Genomic DNA, 16,178 nt, shown 5'->3' on the forward strand with positions numbered 1-16,178 from the left:
CAAGGTGGTGACCGTCAACCTTCAAGGGATGTAGTCTACCGCTGGCACCACAGGATTTGGCTTTCTCAACCCAAAAAGTCAGGCATCCCTGCAGGGGTTAACTGCAGCAGCCGCAATCGGAGCTGCTTCATTTTCCATCCCTGCAGTGCCGGAGCCATTGGGGCTTTTAACGGGAAATTAATAGCACCATGACCTCAGCCGCCACGCACGCGGCCCAGCTCGCCGGCGTGCCGGCAGCCCCACGTAACCACAGCCCACCATATCCCAGCCGGAGGAGATTTTGGGGTCTTCTCCCTCTTTTCTCCCCCAGGATAGGCAGGATGATGGTGCCATAGCTCTATAACTCACTGCCAGAGATAAACAAACAATTAAAAAAAAAAACATCCCGACCTCTGCAGCTTTAAAGCCCAGCATATTCCTCTCTTTATACCTTAAAAAAAAAACCAATCCTTAATTTCCCACTTTGGTCCATACTAGCCCCAAATCAGCCCTCACAAGAAGAGATGCCAAAAAAAAAAAAAAAAAAAAAAGAGCCTAGGCAAAGCTGAAAGGAAAAAATAACTGCTTCGCAACCCCTCCATTCTTATTTTTTGCCCTATTTTTATCCCATCCAGGGAGGATGCCCCATGCTTCCCCTCTCCCCTCAGCCAAGCTGGGTTTGCATGTCTTTCCCTCAATTCCCATTTTGTTCCTCAAAAATGCATACCCCCCCCCGAGCTGAGATCAGAGGAATTTTATTACTGACAGATCTGGGGAATGCAAAAAAGCTTTTTTTGCAATGGGGAGGATTGAAGCCTGGAGGTAGGAATTGAGTCGTCTGGAGGCGATTTGTTGTTGCTATTCATTTTTACCCAGGATAAGGGGGGGGGAACCCTCAAATACAGGTGAAATGGGGCCCATGTTTGCAGATTTAAGAGCTTTGCTGGAAAAAAAAAAAGAACATCTTGGCTCGGGGCAACCCACGATGCCTTTGCTGTCCGCCCACAGAAAACCGCCCGGGCTTGTTTTGGGGAGCAGATTTTTCAAAGCTTTTCCAGGATTTGTCTTTCTCCTGCGAAAACTGGTACAGACCCAGCTGGTTAAATATTTCCCACTCCCCAGGGAGGTTTTGCTGTTCTTAACTGGGGGGAGCAGCACCGCCAAGCGGTACCTCGGGGGGAAGAGGCTCCCCGCAACCCCAGCTGCAACAAAACCTGCAGATTTTGAAGATTTTTCACCCTCACATCACAAATCGGTGCCAATTCCCCCCAAAAACACCTCCCCAAAAATCCACAGGCACCTTTTCCCCACCCCAACCGGCTCCCGCGGTCCATAAGACAGACCTGGTGAGCAGGATGGCTGGAGAGCTTCTCTTAGGGAAGGGACTGTCCCTTTGTCCCCAGACCACCTCACCTTCCTCCCAATTTCTTTGGGATGTTGTTTCCAGCCTCCGTTTTCTTCCAGGACTCAGGATTTCCCCCAATCCCTTTGCAAGCTGCCCAGGGGGAAGAGGTTTCCCCAGTCGCAGCCCCTCTCCCCAGGTTTCAGTGAGATATAGGAAGCATCCCTGGGAAACAAGGACTAAAATTTGGGGGGGTATGGCGGCGCTTGTTTTTCATCATTTCAGTGTCCTCTCAAAAATCTCAGCCAGTGTGCCCCTAAAAGCCTGTAATCACTATGAAAACAAGCCTATTTTTATAGAATCACAGGACAGTTGGGGTTGGAAGGGACCTTTAAAGGTCACCTAGTCCAAGCCCCCTGCAATGCACAGACCCCTCACCACCACCGTCTATGGAAGAAACACAGTCGGGCACAGATGAAACCTTTCAGAGCTAGTTTTCATCACAAATAACACTCCAGCACATTCGTACCTGCCCAAATCTTACCGTCACAGCGTGCTAGGAACCATTAAAAATCAGACAATCGGGTATAAATATAAATAGCATCTTCCTAGTGGGCTGTACTCTTTCCAAACAAACAGAGGTCAACGCTTTCTGAGCTTGGTGTCTCTTGCCTAAACCCAGAGAAGCATCAGGGTGTCACAGTTACAGAGGACCTACTGAAGTACAAGCTGCATCTATGCTGTTGGGTGAAAAAGTGAGTTGGTTTGGGATTTTTTGCAGGACACATGAGGTTTTTGTCCCTGGTGGCATACAGGGAGGAGAGCCTAGGGTTAACTAACAGCGCAGGCAAACCTAAAGGTGCCACGTAGAAATAGTCAAGGTTTCCACAGGTCCTAAATATCAGTAGGGTTTTTTTCATCCCTTATGCTTTGCTACCTTGCTATGGATTTAGGTGCTGGCTTTAAGTTAGAAAATAATAACTTTGGCCTTAAAAACCCTGATTTCAAAACAACCGGTGCTCTGGTCTCCCCCAGGCCAGGGACCAGGACGTTCACCAGCCTCCGAGCTGCCCAAGGTTGGACCTCAAGCAAGCGCAAGTCAGCAGAGACCCCCCCAACTCAGTTTACACTGGCTCCCGCTCGAGCGTGCGGGACAGGGACCGTCTTCTTGCACGTGCAAGATCATACAAGATCACTTGTTCCCGTGAAGAAAGGAGGGAAGTGATGAACAGGGTGTGTGAAAGCTCAAGGAAACACTCAAGGTCTTCAGCATTTGGGGTTTTTTTGTTTAAAATCAAGAGGTAGAACAGATACTTCATGCTCATGCTTGCTCTAAATGTGATGCAACCACTGCATTACTCATCTTCAGGTGTCACCTTCCAGAGGACACTGCGGTCTTTGTTTGCTGCTGCTAAGGTTAGGGCAGCTCTTGGGGTTTACTCTCTTGTACAAAGTCCCCTGAACATACTAAAAAATAAAAACACCGACGCTGTTTGTGTTTGACGTCTTCCCTTCGCTGCTATTTCTTTATGCTGAGACTTGGGGAGCTGCAACCAACGGCACAAATCCTTCCTTCATGGAGGGGAAGGGTGGCTCCTCTCCGCCTCGTCTGGGGAAAGCAAGGACTGCTGGCGTTACAAGGAGTTAATTCTTCAGCGCCGCGAGGCTTTCTTCCAAGGCATCGGCTTCAGTCACACCTTGTTTTTTCTGGACAAACTTCATATAGTTGGAGAAAAGCTGCTACGATCAAGCTCCCCACTTGCAAGCCGACCTTAAGAAGCCTGGCCAGCAGCACCCAGGAGCGAGGCTAACTGTCCAAAAGGTGATTTTTCACCCATGAAAGCAAAGCCCTGTTCTCACCTGGGCTTCCCCGAAGCAGCGGGGTTATTTCAGACCGCTCCCTGTGCTGCTGGACCTGCAGCAAAGTTGGTGGAGAAACCCACAGGAGAGGGAAGGTGGCCCAAAATGCTCAACTGGGTTTGCAGTTTGGGGAGCCCGGGAAGGGGAGGGATGAAAGCAGGACCAGCCTGGTGGGTTTGGGTTTGTTTGCATTGGATTCATGCCCTGATTTGACATTCAGATTAAAGGGTGAAGGAAGTCAAATAATAGCCAGAACCTGACTTAAAATAAAGCAGAGGGTGTAACCCAAGCAGAGTCAGTCGAGGAGTTTCACTTAATAATACCCGTGATTCAGACAGCCTCTTTCATTCCCAACAAGCCCCAAACTCTACAAACCCACGGGTCCTTCAGCTGCAGCAAAGGCACCCGGTCCCTATAAACTCAGTGTGAACTGGCTGCTTGGGATCTCCAAGTTTTTTAACCCATAAGTGAGAGAAATCAACCCTACGTGGCCAGAGGGTACATCACCCAGGGAAGACGCATAAAACTTCGAGAAGGTAAGGTCCTCTTGAGACCTTCTTTCTTATACACCTAAGAAAAAAAAACGCAACCAGTGTAAAAAATAACCAGAGGAGGAATCTCTTGGGGTCAACCACAACTGCCTTTCCCAACCCATACCTGCGATGTGATGGTGCGAGGAGAGACGGGTACAGCTTAATGGGATACAGAACGGCGTGTCCACGGCCTCTGGGATGTCTCGCGGGCGATCCCGGGCCGTCCGCTTCGGTGGCTCACGTGAAGCAGGGCAGCGCAGTGCAACGGGTTAGCAGAAGCTCTCCGACGACCTGCCACGGCCTCTTGTATTAGTTAGTGGAGGTACTCTCAGCAATTCACGGGCCAGGAGAGACCGTAATCCAAATTTGACCCCCAGTGTAGCCCCCAGCCCCCCTGTTAGTGCAATGTTATCCCCAAAGCTTCTAATTTTCTTCTTCATTTGAGGCGGCTTCAGTGATTCCCAGCTCTCCAGACTATACCTGCAGCAAGGATGATGCCACTACTTGTGCAGTAACTGCTAACTGCCACAAAAATTGCAGCCTGAGATATTAAGGGAAGCCAAAACATCACATCGGTTTAATTTGGTACCTACTTGGCTTTTACTCCGAGCTGTAAAACGCAACAGCTCAGAAGATGCTTCACAACCAGCTGAGAAATCCCTGCAGGATTAAAAGAACTGAGGGCTAGACAGGTTGGATAAAAGATTAAAAAGAATCTGACTCTTAATTTTCACTTGCAGTTTAGAAACCCAGAAATGCACAAGTAAACACCCACTGGGTCAACAACAGCCATGGCATGATCTGGCCACTTGCCTCAGTGGCACGGCACATCGGGGAACGACTTGGGTGTTGTTTTGTAGCTCGTTGGCTCTCAAAGGACTTTCCTGGAACACCTCTCCCTCCACACAGGGCTGTAACAAGTGGGTGTCTTAAGAAAACTGCTACTGAACGAGTCTGGCTATCACCACCAAATAAGAGGTGCTTAGCTCTCTCAGTAAGTCCCTGCTGGATGCATGCATTGATCAGCAGGACCTCTTAAAAGAGATTTAAAAAAAAAAACCAAAACAAACTTTAGGACCTACCAGAGAGGTGACTTAAAAGAGAGGAAAAAAATAAACATGATGTAATGTGGTGGTTTGACCCTGGCTGGACTCCAGGTGCCCACCAAAGCCGCTCTGTCACTCCCCTCCTCAACCAGACAGGGGAGAGAAAATATAACGAAAGGCTTGTGGGTCAAGATAAGGACAGGGAGAGATCACTGACCAATTACTGCCACGGGCAAACCAGACTTGACTTGAGGAAAATTAATTTATTGCCAATCGAACCAGAGTAGGGTAATGAGAAATAAAACCAAATCTTGAAACACCTTCCCCCCACCCCTCCCTTCTTCCCAGGCACAGCTTCACTCCCAAATTCTCTACCTACCCTCCACCAGCGGTGCAGGGGGACGGGGAATGGGGGTTGGGGTCAGTTCATCACACGTTGTCTCTGCTGCTCCTTCCTCCTCAGAGGCAGGACTCATCACTCGTCCCCTGCTCCGGCGTGGAGTCCTCCCCGGGCTGCAGGTGGAGATCTGCTCCCCCGTGGACCTCCCTGGGCTGCAGGGGGACAGCCTGCCTCACCGTGGTCCTCCCCACGGGCTGCAGGGGAATCTCTGCTCCGGCGCCTGGAGCATCTCCTCCCCTCCTTCTGCACTGACCTGGGGGTCTGCGGGGCTGTTTCTCTTACAAGTTCTCACTCCTCTCTCCGGCTGCAGTTTCTGTGCCCCGTGCAACTTTTTTCCCTTCTCAAATATGTTCTCCCAGAGGCGCTACCACCGTCACTGATGGCCTTGGCCTTGGCCAGCGGTGGGTCCGTCTCGGAGCCGGCTGGCCTTGGCTCTGTCGGACATAGGGGAAGCTTCCAGCAGCTTCTCACAGAAGCCACCCCTGTAGCCCCCCTGCTACCAAAACCTTGCCACACAAACCCAATACACATAAATAGGAACTTGTAATTTTATTCTCGGTTGTTCGAGGAGTCTTTTGTTTTTACATTGGAAACTTGGACTCTACCATTTCATTATTTCACCAGCTTAGGCAATGTTAAAAAAGCAACCTAACAAGGGATTTGAATTTGAACCAAGAGGGAAGGTTTTCACCCTAGATTACCAAAAGGTGCACTTTCCTAATACATATTTATCTGTAAGGACATGCATGTTGGGCAGAGGAAGCTTTTCTTGAAAGATACAATACAAAACCTTTATCCTATCAATCACAAGGATGAATCCCACAATAAACATCCCTAGGGCTTCCCTGAGCTTCTCGGCTATTTCACATTTCTGATACTTTAAACACAAAAATCAGAATTATAAACAGACAATCCCCCAAGGAGCAGGATCTGAACTTTTTTCTGTCCAGCTCTATAGGATACAGCACAGCAAAAGAAAAAAAACAACAAAGGGGTGAAGGGGGAAAAAACCCAACCAAAAATTAAAAAACAAAGTGATTTGCTGGTCACCATTAAAGTGCATTCAGTTCCACCTCAGCTCTTCAACCCTGTGCTTACGCTATTTTCGCCCTCTCTCCCGAGGCCAAGCCCCATCGCGCTGGCTGGGGGAGCACGAGATCCTGCAGGCAGCAGGTAAGCGACCGTCTGCTCTCAATCGTTAGTTCACGGCGTGAAGGATGTTGAGAGCCCTGAGTTAGCTGGATGCCACATTAGACAGCGGATTTTGTAACATCTGCTGTCATTCAGAGGAGGGATTTCTTCTCATCACAGTGCTAAGACTTGCCATGGGGGCACCGGGGAGCTCCATCCCCTTAGTACCACGTATCCTGTAGGTAGGTTACTGCCTTCAGACAGCATGTAACGTCTCATCTGGAAGACAGCTGACAATTTTGGCTCTGCTCATACAAATGTCACCCTGAAGATTTAAATCACCGAATGATGAAGCTGCAGTTGCATCTGCTGAAGCCAAAGGATTCGAGAACAACGCTCAGCAGCACACGGCTCAGGGCTGCCAACCTCTGGAGAGGCTCCAGCATCGAGAGAGAAATTCAGAGGGGGGAAAATAAAAAAAATAAAAATCTCAAAACCCAAGGCAGAGCCCAGCCCTCCTACTGCCTTTCACGTGTGGGTATATACCACAGGGATCTGCTGCACCTCTACACAAGGGACGTGCCCTCGCCGTACTTCAGGCACCACCGGGCAGCAGCTCTGCCACTTATTGCACATAAAACGAACAGAGTGGCCACAGTGGCTCAGAGCAAGTGGAGAGATATTGTTTGGGACCAGCCATCTGGAGGGAAGCATCCTTGGACGTGCAGAGAGACCTGCTTCCTGCTTGGGCTTGAAAACTAGACGTGGCGATACCCTAGAGGAAGACTACGGTAAGAGCTGGCTCACCTTCAGCGAGGAAGGAGCATGGGCAAAGTCAACCCTGATCTGGCAGCAGTTTGTCCTCACTGCTGGTGTTGAGCCAAAGCCTGCTGATGTTCATGGAAAGTCAGTAACCGGCTGCAGTGCCTCTAATTAGTCCTGAGCTTGCTGGGGACTTAATTTGCCTCCAGCTAGAGCACGCAGGTCTCTCAAGGCAGCCGTCACTTGAGTTGTTAACACAAAGGTGGGATCCAGCGCTCCCACTGCAGAAACACAGACGTCCGTACCCGAGGCTATCACCTCCAAATCCCTTTGCGGTCAGCAGAGATAGGCGCTCCCGAGGCATACCGTGTCATCCCAGCACAGGCATCTAAAACAGGACAGATGAACCCTGCTCCAGAAGTATCTATTTCTCTTTGCTGACTGCAAAGGGAGTCTGGCTAGATCATACAGAGATGCTAGAGACAGGTAAAATTAGGCAAGATTAATTCCGCTCAGAGAGCGAGCACTACAGCCTCAAACACAGTGACAGTCTAACGGATCACCCCAGGAGACGTGACAACTTCAAGCCAGTGCTACACGTTCCCTGAGCCTGTCTTTGCCCACGGAGAAGAGGAAGTGCTGCCTCATAAATACTATTTACACCAGTTTGCTTAAATTAAAATTAATTTCTTGGGGGGAGGTAGAAGAGACAGATACTTCATACTGTGGGAGCTAAAGATATTGTCCTTCCTGGCCACCTTCACCCCTGTCAGTTGTAGGACAGGTACTGGATTAATCGCGGAGGAATATTTAGCTTGGCAATCTTCTCCAGTGCTCGCTGCCCGGCGGCTTTCCTCACCGTAACTCTGCAGAGCTGCGACAAACTCAGAGGCGTTTCTAAAATGAGAAAAGAGGATCCAAAGTCAGGGCTGCAGCTCAGCGGACAGCTGATCTTCCCACAGGAGCACAGACCTCCCAGGAGGGTGACGCCTGGCACCGTCCCTGCTGCGATCACAATCCTGGCTCTGCTTACAAGCGCTCGACCTCCCGCAGCACCCAGGCCCAAGGGAGGCACCGCAGAGCCATGGGCACGCTCTCCCAAGGCTCATCCCGATGCGAATCCCACCAGAAATAGCGAGCACAGCTGCAGTGCCCTTCTCCCAGTTCCCTTCCTTGCCTGCATCCCCTGAAGCCCAGCGGTGCCCACTGGATTACCTGCTCTGATCCACTGGGGCTATCCAAGACTTCCAGATTTCCCTTCGTTATGCTGTATTCAGCCTCAGCCACACTGTATATAGGTACAAAACCTACTTCCAACACTTCTGTACTGCTCTGTTTCTCCATCGAAGGACTGCATTAACCCTTTTCACTCAGCACTCTGCTGAGATCTCCAAGACAACTCCCCAAGCCCCTTCCAAACAGCCCCCAATCTGCAGCCCACAGCCTCAACACTGGGTGTCGATGCTCATGCACGGACCTACAGTGACAATCGGGCACGTTGCTCTGGAAGCAGTCATTTCGAAGAAGCTGCTATCCCTATCCCCACAGCCTTGGCAATCACCAGCCTCCAAGATCTGCATCTGTTCTGGATCTAGTCCCGACTTTAATGATACAAATCAAAAGAAAAAAAAATACTAATAAAGCTAGCACAGTGCTTTTGCAACAGTCTGCGTTGAAAAGCAACTACACGTGCAGTTCTGCCAGCTGGGTTTAGTGGGCAGTAAACTCTGGCAAGATATAAGGAGTATTTATGGGCACGTAGGATGCAATCTCTTCAGCCAGCTCAGCTGCAGCCAGACCAGCACACTTCACTGCTCTCTAGGAAAAGAGAGCAATGAATAACTTGGAGGAGAGACTGCTACAGGAAGAAGAGAAGTCAGGGGGAGAAGGAGTTATAAGGTGCTCACCACACAAAGGACTGCAAAGCCAGAAAATTCTTTATTATTCTATAAGGAAGAAATTTTTCATTCTATAAGGAAGAATTTTTTTATGAGGAGGGTGGTGAGACACTGGAACAGGCTGCCCAAAGAAGTTGTGGATGCCCCATCATTAGAAGGGTTCAAGGTCAGGTTGGACAAGGCTTCAAGCAACCTGACACAGTGAAAGACGTCCCTGCCCATGGCAGGAGGCTTGGACTAGATGACCTTTAAAGGTCCCTTCCAACCCAAACCGTTCTGTGATTCTGTGATTCTATGATGTTTAGGATCATGTAGCGCAGCAGCAGTCCGCAAATGTTCAGAAGGGTCTGTGAATTACTCTGCTGAGGTCCTTTAAGGGTAACCAAGACAAAGATTGATTTAAAGCCACCCTCAAACGTCAGTCAAATGTCTCCTCCAAAATCACACAGCCAGCACAGCTAAAGTTTAACACGTTTCTTGCCCCAAATAAAATGAGTTTTCAACCAGGCAATTTCCTTGACCTGACTTAATGCACCAAAGCATAAATGCTGATGCTGACACATGAGAGGGACCTGAATTCAGTGAGGGCATGATTTGGACCATCTTACCACTATCATTCAACCACAATTAAGCAGAGCTAGGCTACAGCCAGCTGGCGTACATTTGCCACCAAGAACTCTACACCTTTACAGAAAAATGATCAGGGACCTACAAATCAAAGTGGACTGAGAATCATGATGTGGAGCAATGGAGTTGGCAGTCACTGAATTCCTGGGGCAGGGAATCATATCTCACTTACTTTCGTAGTACTCAAAGCACTTTGCTGTGGGACTGCTGCTCCAGGTGTAATCCGACGGCTTCTTTCCTCGGTTGTCCCTTGCGTAAATGTTTCCTCCAAATTCAATCAGCATCTCCACAAGATCTACATTTTTCACTTTTGCTGCATGGTGGAGGGCTGTTTCATGAAGTTTAGCAGCATTCACATTTGCCCCTGAGGCCAGAAAGAAAAATAAACCTGTTCATGAAAGCCTTCCTTGACCCAAACGTAAAGAGTGGTTTGACTGGAGAAAAAAATGCTGTTAAAACATGCACAAGCAACTAGAACGAGATCCAAACAAAACAGCACAAACAGGAAACCAAACTGCTGACCACGTTCTCGGTGCTGGCAACGCATGAGTTTTCTTCTTGGGCTTTATGTTTTCCTTGCAGAGAAAGGATTTTAGTCCATGCTACCGAGTAAATAAGCTGCTGAGTGCAAAGTTCAGAATTGCTTCCTGATCTGTGCTGTCCAAAGCCAGCAAAGAGCCATTCCCAGTTGTCTCAGTGGAGTGCTCCCACTCACGGCTAACAGTGACATCTTTGTTAACTATTTTAACAGAAATACCCCAGACCCATGAGAAGTTGCAGCTCGCCATCAGACATCACTGCGGGATCAAGTCTTAGTTACAGATTTTTTTTCTAAGAAAGTTTGGCTTTTATAAGCTGACAGCAAAAGGTTCTTCCAATCCCCCCACAACCGCTTGCATTTTATCAGTGGATTTGTTCAGCGGAGGCGAGCTGAACCTCACTGAATTCAAACAACTGACTTTTAGATATGTGTAGCCACAATGAACTCCCTTTATAACTAATGAGGAGAAACAGGCATTTCTGTGGAATTAATTAAAGGGTGCCCAAGACAAGAAACTGGAGGGGCTGGGAACAGGCTAGCTTAGATGAGTAATTTTTAAACAACTAACGTTCAGCAAAACAAATCCCCAACCCTGGGCCAAATCACCTCCTGGTAAGCACAGGCAAAGACAAGCAGTCCAACTTCAAATTCCCCCGAAGTTAGCAGCAAGAAAACTGGGATGTGAAACCTGGAGCACAGAACACTGACTTGAACATCCAGTGAACTCATCTGCGCATAACACTAACCAGATCTCCCTGAGGTATGAAGTGACTTCATCTCTGGTTTTCTGTACAACATCAAATCCTAACATCTCTCCCTAACACCTATCCAAAACCATAAGACTGTGCTACCAAAGCTGAACACATGCCCACCAGTTGATACCACTTTTGGGAAGAAGCTGAAACTTTGCTCTAGGGGGCTGAAGAGGTCTGAATTTTATTAAAATAAGAGAATGGGAATGTCACTGGGAACATCACAAACTGGATATTGACAGGCATACACTGAAAAAAACCTTAAGCATTAAGCTTTGGTCATGTAAAGGCAAAACCCTTTCACCTTTGCCGTCTATATTATGCTGTGAATGAATAAGCTCTTCGACAAGAATGCCTCGGCGGAGCACCGAGGGAAATGCCGTGCACAGACACCACCATCTCCTGCCCACCCAGAAGCAAACCCTGTGGCTGCCATACCTGCTTTGAGCAGCAACTTTGCACAGTCCAGATGCTCCCTGGCACAGGCCACGTGTAGGGGAGTCCCGAAATGGCAGTCGTGAGCCTCCAAGTTCGCACCGACATCGATGAGGAGCTGCACGCACTCTGAGCTACCTTTAGAAAGGGAAGACGTGAGTGAAAAGAAAGGACGCAGCTCAAACGGGAGCGTATGGCATCAGGTTGACCCACAAACAGCCTGTTTAGTATTTGGGGTGATGGCTGCAAAATAGAAATGCTTGTGAGCCAACACAATACTCTCTAGGACCAAGACGGAGACCAGGACACAAGAAAGAGAGTCACATCTGCACGGCACTGAGCTAGAGCTAACAGGTCTCGCAGGGAGTCAGGTCAAACAAACCTGAATTCAAGGGTTTGCACTAAATCACCTGTTGTTCGTGGAGCTGGTTGTATTGCTGATCCTGCCCTGGGTGGATTAGATCACCTTCAAGACCACTCCGGCTTTACTTTTTCCAATGCTAATAATATCACTTAACAGAAAGCAGGCAGTCATCATCATCAAGCCTTAGGAAAAAGGCTTAAGGAGGAAAAGCTAAGCAAGAGCTCACAGCTACGTATTTAAGTAACTACCTGTTTGTCAAAAATGCTGTCTCCCACAGCCTTCATAGTCGAAGGGAAACTCTGTCCAGGACAGCATACAACAAAAACAGTGAAGGGGAGGAGAGAGGAGGTATTACATCTTACAAAGAGGAAACCGAGGCACAAGATTAAAAGATTTGGTCACAATCATCTAACAGGGACATTACTGCTCTCACATCCAGGCTTTCCTGCTGTTGCGTCCGTGCAAGTGTAAGTTCAGGGGAGGAATTACACTTAAATACCCTTCTGCCACTCCCCCTGCCTCTGCTGCTGTCACAGCCACCCCTGATGCTTCCTCCTGCTCCGTAACCCAGATCCAAATGTCCAGAAGAGGCTTGAGTAGAGGACGGAGGGAGCAGAGAGCAGCTGGCATGCACCAGCTGGGAAATTATTTTGGCCCCTGCAGTCTTCTCTTATCCCCTGGATAGACCGTCCAGCTGGAAAAGGCTGTCAGAGGGACAAGGAGCAGTACAGGCAGCAGCACTGCCCAACAGTCCCTGGCACCTTCTTTCCACCTGACAGCCTCCTCCAACAGCTCTGAACAACCAGGAAGGGTCTAGGACAGGACTACCTGATTAAGATGGTCTCGTGTCTTACTCAGAGCAATTTATTCCATCTCAATTTGGATCAGAGGGAAAGGATGCAAACTCCTCTCTGTTCACAAGAGCAAAGCTACTTTTTTGGCTGAAGGTTTTCTAATAGACCACCAAGAAGCTGGTGTTTTATCTGCCTCAGATCTTATCCCGTGTCTGTCATGCGGGATAAAAGCACCCAACACAACTGATGGCTTTATTCACCCGATACCACAGCACTTTGCATTCAGAATTCAACGGGAGATGTGCCCACGTAAGGCTGACATATTTGCAAGCTGTAATGGTCTGATAAGCAACAACAGCTTACAGTCAATTTAGGATACTTGGCAGCTGCTTTTTTTTCCCCCTCAAGTTGCAAATAACCATGTAAAGATAAGACCACACGGGCTTACCATTCATGCAGGCTTCGTGGAGAGGAGACGCTGTGTAAAGGGGAGGGTTCACCTTGGCACCGTGGGACAGCAGCACTTTCACACACTCTATGCTACCCGAGGCACAGGCGTCACAGAGCGGAGTGCTGCCGTCAATATTCCTGGCATCCACCTTCAAGGCAGAAAAAAAAAATTAGGTACCCGCAGGCTGCTGTGTGGCAGTACTCTCTTGCCTACATTTCCACTTCTTTTAATCCTAGAAATATTCTGGGCTAGGGAAAGAGTTGGTTGCTACTGCCAGCAACCTGGTTCACGCTGTTCCCATCATTCTCAGGGCACAGACGCACATTAATGTCACAAGTTTCAGCTATTATTTCCACCATTATATTTTTCTACCACTCTCCGGCTGAAGGTTACAAGCCTTGTGCTGAGTAACACAACGCAACTCCTTGTTTGCTTTAGTGCAAAGCTCAGCTTCATCAGTGGACTCAGCCAAGCTGGCCGACTTTGCGCTGAGAAGGACTAGGGACAGTACACGTGCTCCACTTCGCCAGCTTTGCTCGGAGCATGGCTGTCTTCAGCGTGTGAGAAGTCACAAGCCCTTGAAGACAGTTGTCACCAGCTATATCCAGAGACTCTGGCTGATTTTTGTTTCCATTATAAAAATAAAAGTAACAGAAGAAATGAAAGAATAAATATAAGTCCCCTCTGGGAGCTACGTGTCCCCTGCTACCCTTCTGGCGCCTTGATTCATCCCAGTTAGCTTTACATACTTGAGTCATCTAAACTAGATTTCTAGTCACCCTGGGCTCTGTCGATAGTCAGTGAAGAGAGGAGGAGACACAGAAGTACTTCCAGGCAGTTGTTTTAAGTCCTCATCAAGCTCAAACACCCTCTGAAAAGGCCTGCCATCCTCTGCTGACTGTCAAGAAAGCCCAGGGTGATGAAGAAGAGCCTAGAGCTACGTGGGGAGAATCCAGATCTCAGAAATAACTTCAGACATCAAGATGAAGTTCCCAGTTGGATCAGACCCAAATACCCACCTGGGCGCCTGCAGCCAGCAGGAGCTTGACACATTGCGTTTGCCCTCGCAGGCTTGCCTCGTGTAACGGGGTGATAGAGTCGTAGGTGACTGCGTTGACGCAGGCTCCGCTCTCTATCAGCTGCTGCAGCTGCAGGATTTCTCCCCGCCTGGCTGCTTCATGAACCGGTGTTCGATCGGCCCAGAAGCCTAGAGAGGAAATAATAAATACATAAATAAATAAAACAATGCATACATGTGGAGCAAACGGGTCTCTGTGCTGGAGAAAAGCAGACGGGGAACGCGGGTGGGCAGCTAGAAGAGAGCTGGGAACGAGAAACTTATTCCACAACATGTCCCCACTCGGCATGTGATTTTAAGTTAGGTGCTTCATGTTTGTGCATTCCCCATTGACTACTACCCTTGCAGGGACTGTTTGTAACGCTGGGTTCCCTTACAGTTTCTGAAATGCTTTGCTGTACTTGCTTCAAACTTTATCTAAGTACAAACCCAGCAGCATTCATTAGGTCCATATTCATCCCACTGTTTAGCATTGGGAGCACTGGTCCTCCTGGCTCCATCTAAAATCACTGGAAATGGGACACCTTCAGAGAGCAACTCAGCCCACCTAAAAACTATCTTCCCAAAAAGTCAACGGAGCTTCGACAGCGAAGTTGCTAGCTTCAAAGTCTTCGCTGAGCATCTACACTTACATGGGGCAAGTCTGGGCTTAGCTTCCCAGTACTAACTGACATCATCATCTCCTTTCAGGTGTGTTTAACTTTGAAGGAAGCAATGAGTAAAGAACAGCCCTGCACATTTTCACACATCCATCAGCAAGATAAATGCATCCTCCCTGTAAAAACACAGGCCTCGGTACCCTGCGAAAGCAGGCGTTACATGAACAGTATGGTACTGTCTGCACGCAGGTCAATACTAAAAACCATCGGCAAAACAGACCTCACAGCTATAGTTCCTGCCCTTTGAATACAAGGTCCGTAAGACCCCCATTTCAAGGCAGGCACTCACAGCTGTGGAGTGGGAGAAAAAGGATGATTTGCCTTATTTTTTAAAAAATAAACACCTTGTTATGTATTTCAGTTGGATTGACCATCCCTCCTCTCTCCAGCCCTAAACGCAGCATTTTATTTACCAGCATAAAGCAGCAAATGCTAACAGAAGCCAGTGGTTATGAAAGATGGCGCAGACTCCAAGAATAACACAATGCTGAGGTGTACGGTGGACTGAAACCACCTCCTGAAAGGGAATCACAAGGACCAGCATTTTCATTTTCACAGCACACAGTATGTGCAGGCTTTTTTATTTGCTTGTTAGATCCTCATTCCCTTTGCCAATATCCCTGGGCAGGCTGTTTTTCCTTCCCTGGAGCTTCTCGCGGTTTATGTCAGGAGAAGCAAGAAGTCCAAATGAGGATGGAGCTGTCAAATTGCCAGCCACCAAGCAGCATCACTTTGTCACCAAAACGACCAAGAATAGGAGGAATAAGCTCCAGCAGCATTGCATTAAGGGCTTATTATATAGCCCAAAAAAACCAAACTTGCAAACTGCAGGCTCTCAGATTTTTTTCCCTCCTACTGCACAATTCCTTACGGGGCAGGCTCACGTGAGAGATAACATCATCATTCCCTATGGATGCCGCTCACAGATCCACAATCCAGCCAGCTCCACCTGGGGTTACGGAGCGGGAGGGAGACTGCAGCTGGGGCCAGACCTCCTAAATCTGCAGCACAGCATCGCTCAAGACTCAAGGGCTCAGCCTTGCCAGCTGAAGCACGACACAAGGGAGCACGGCCGGTTCCTGATGCAACTCGAGAGCATCACTACCAAGGGGACCAGCCGTGTAGCACAGATTTGCACCCACTACAGTCCCTCCGCGGGCTTGGCCCGCTGCTCCAGCCTGCTGTGCCCCATCTCAGGGTCATGATTTCCCAGCAGCCGTGCAAGCAGCTTTGTCACCTCCAGCCCTGCGGAGGTAACCTGGTAGGAGAAGGCAGGGTTTGGGTCTTCTGGGGTGTTACATGGCTCCCACCCGTCATCTCCCTCCGAGGAGGGAGCCATCCCCTCTCCCCAACACCGGCTCTTCGGATCACACACACAAGCTAATTCCCGGAGGTACAATGATAATTCCCCATGCCCAGAAGCAGGGGCTCTCCTGAGAGCATCTTCACCTTCCTCTCATCCCTTGCCTTGGAAGAGGCCGCTCGCTCCCAAAACCATCCTGCCCACCCCTAAAGCATCCTGCCCA

At 48.9% G+C, this 16,178-nt stretch overlaps 1 protein-coding gene across 1 annotated transcript; it reads right to left on the reverse strand.

Moving 5' to 3' along the window:
- Window positions 1–6,142: 6,142 nt before the first annotated feature.
- ASB13 (ankyrin repeat and SOCS box containing 13) lies at window positions 6,143–15,969 on the reverse strand. The gene is made up of 6 exons (XM_010581114.1): window positions 15,963–15,969; window positions 13,935–14,122; window positions 12,913–13,063; window positions 11,310–11,444; window positions 9,751–9,942; window positions 6,143–7,950 (listed from the first exon to the last, which is right to left on the reverse strand). Exons 1-6 carry the CDS (start codon window positions 15,967–15,969, stop codon window positions 7,823–7,825), a joined length of 801 nt encoding a protein of 266 aa, XP_010579416.1. The 3' UTR covers window positions 6,143–7,822.
- Window positions 15,970–16,178: the final 209 nt, after the last annotated feature.

Source organism: Haliaeetus leucocephalus, unplaced genomic scaffold (genome assembly GCF_000737465.1).
Source record: "Haliaeetus leucocephalus isolate CR32 unplaced genomic scaffold, Haliaeetus_leucocephalus-4.0 Scaffold751, whole genome shotgun sequence".
Lineage (NCBI taxonomy): Eukaryota > Metazoa > Chordata > Aves > Accipitriformes > Accipitridae > Haliaeetus > Haliaeetus leucocephalus.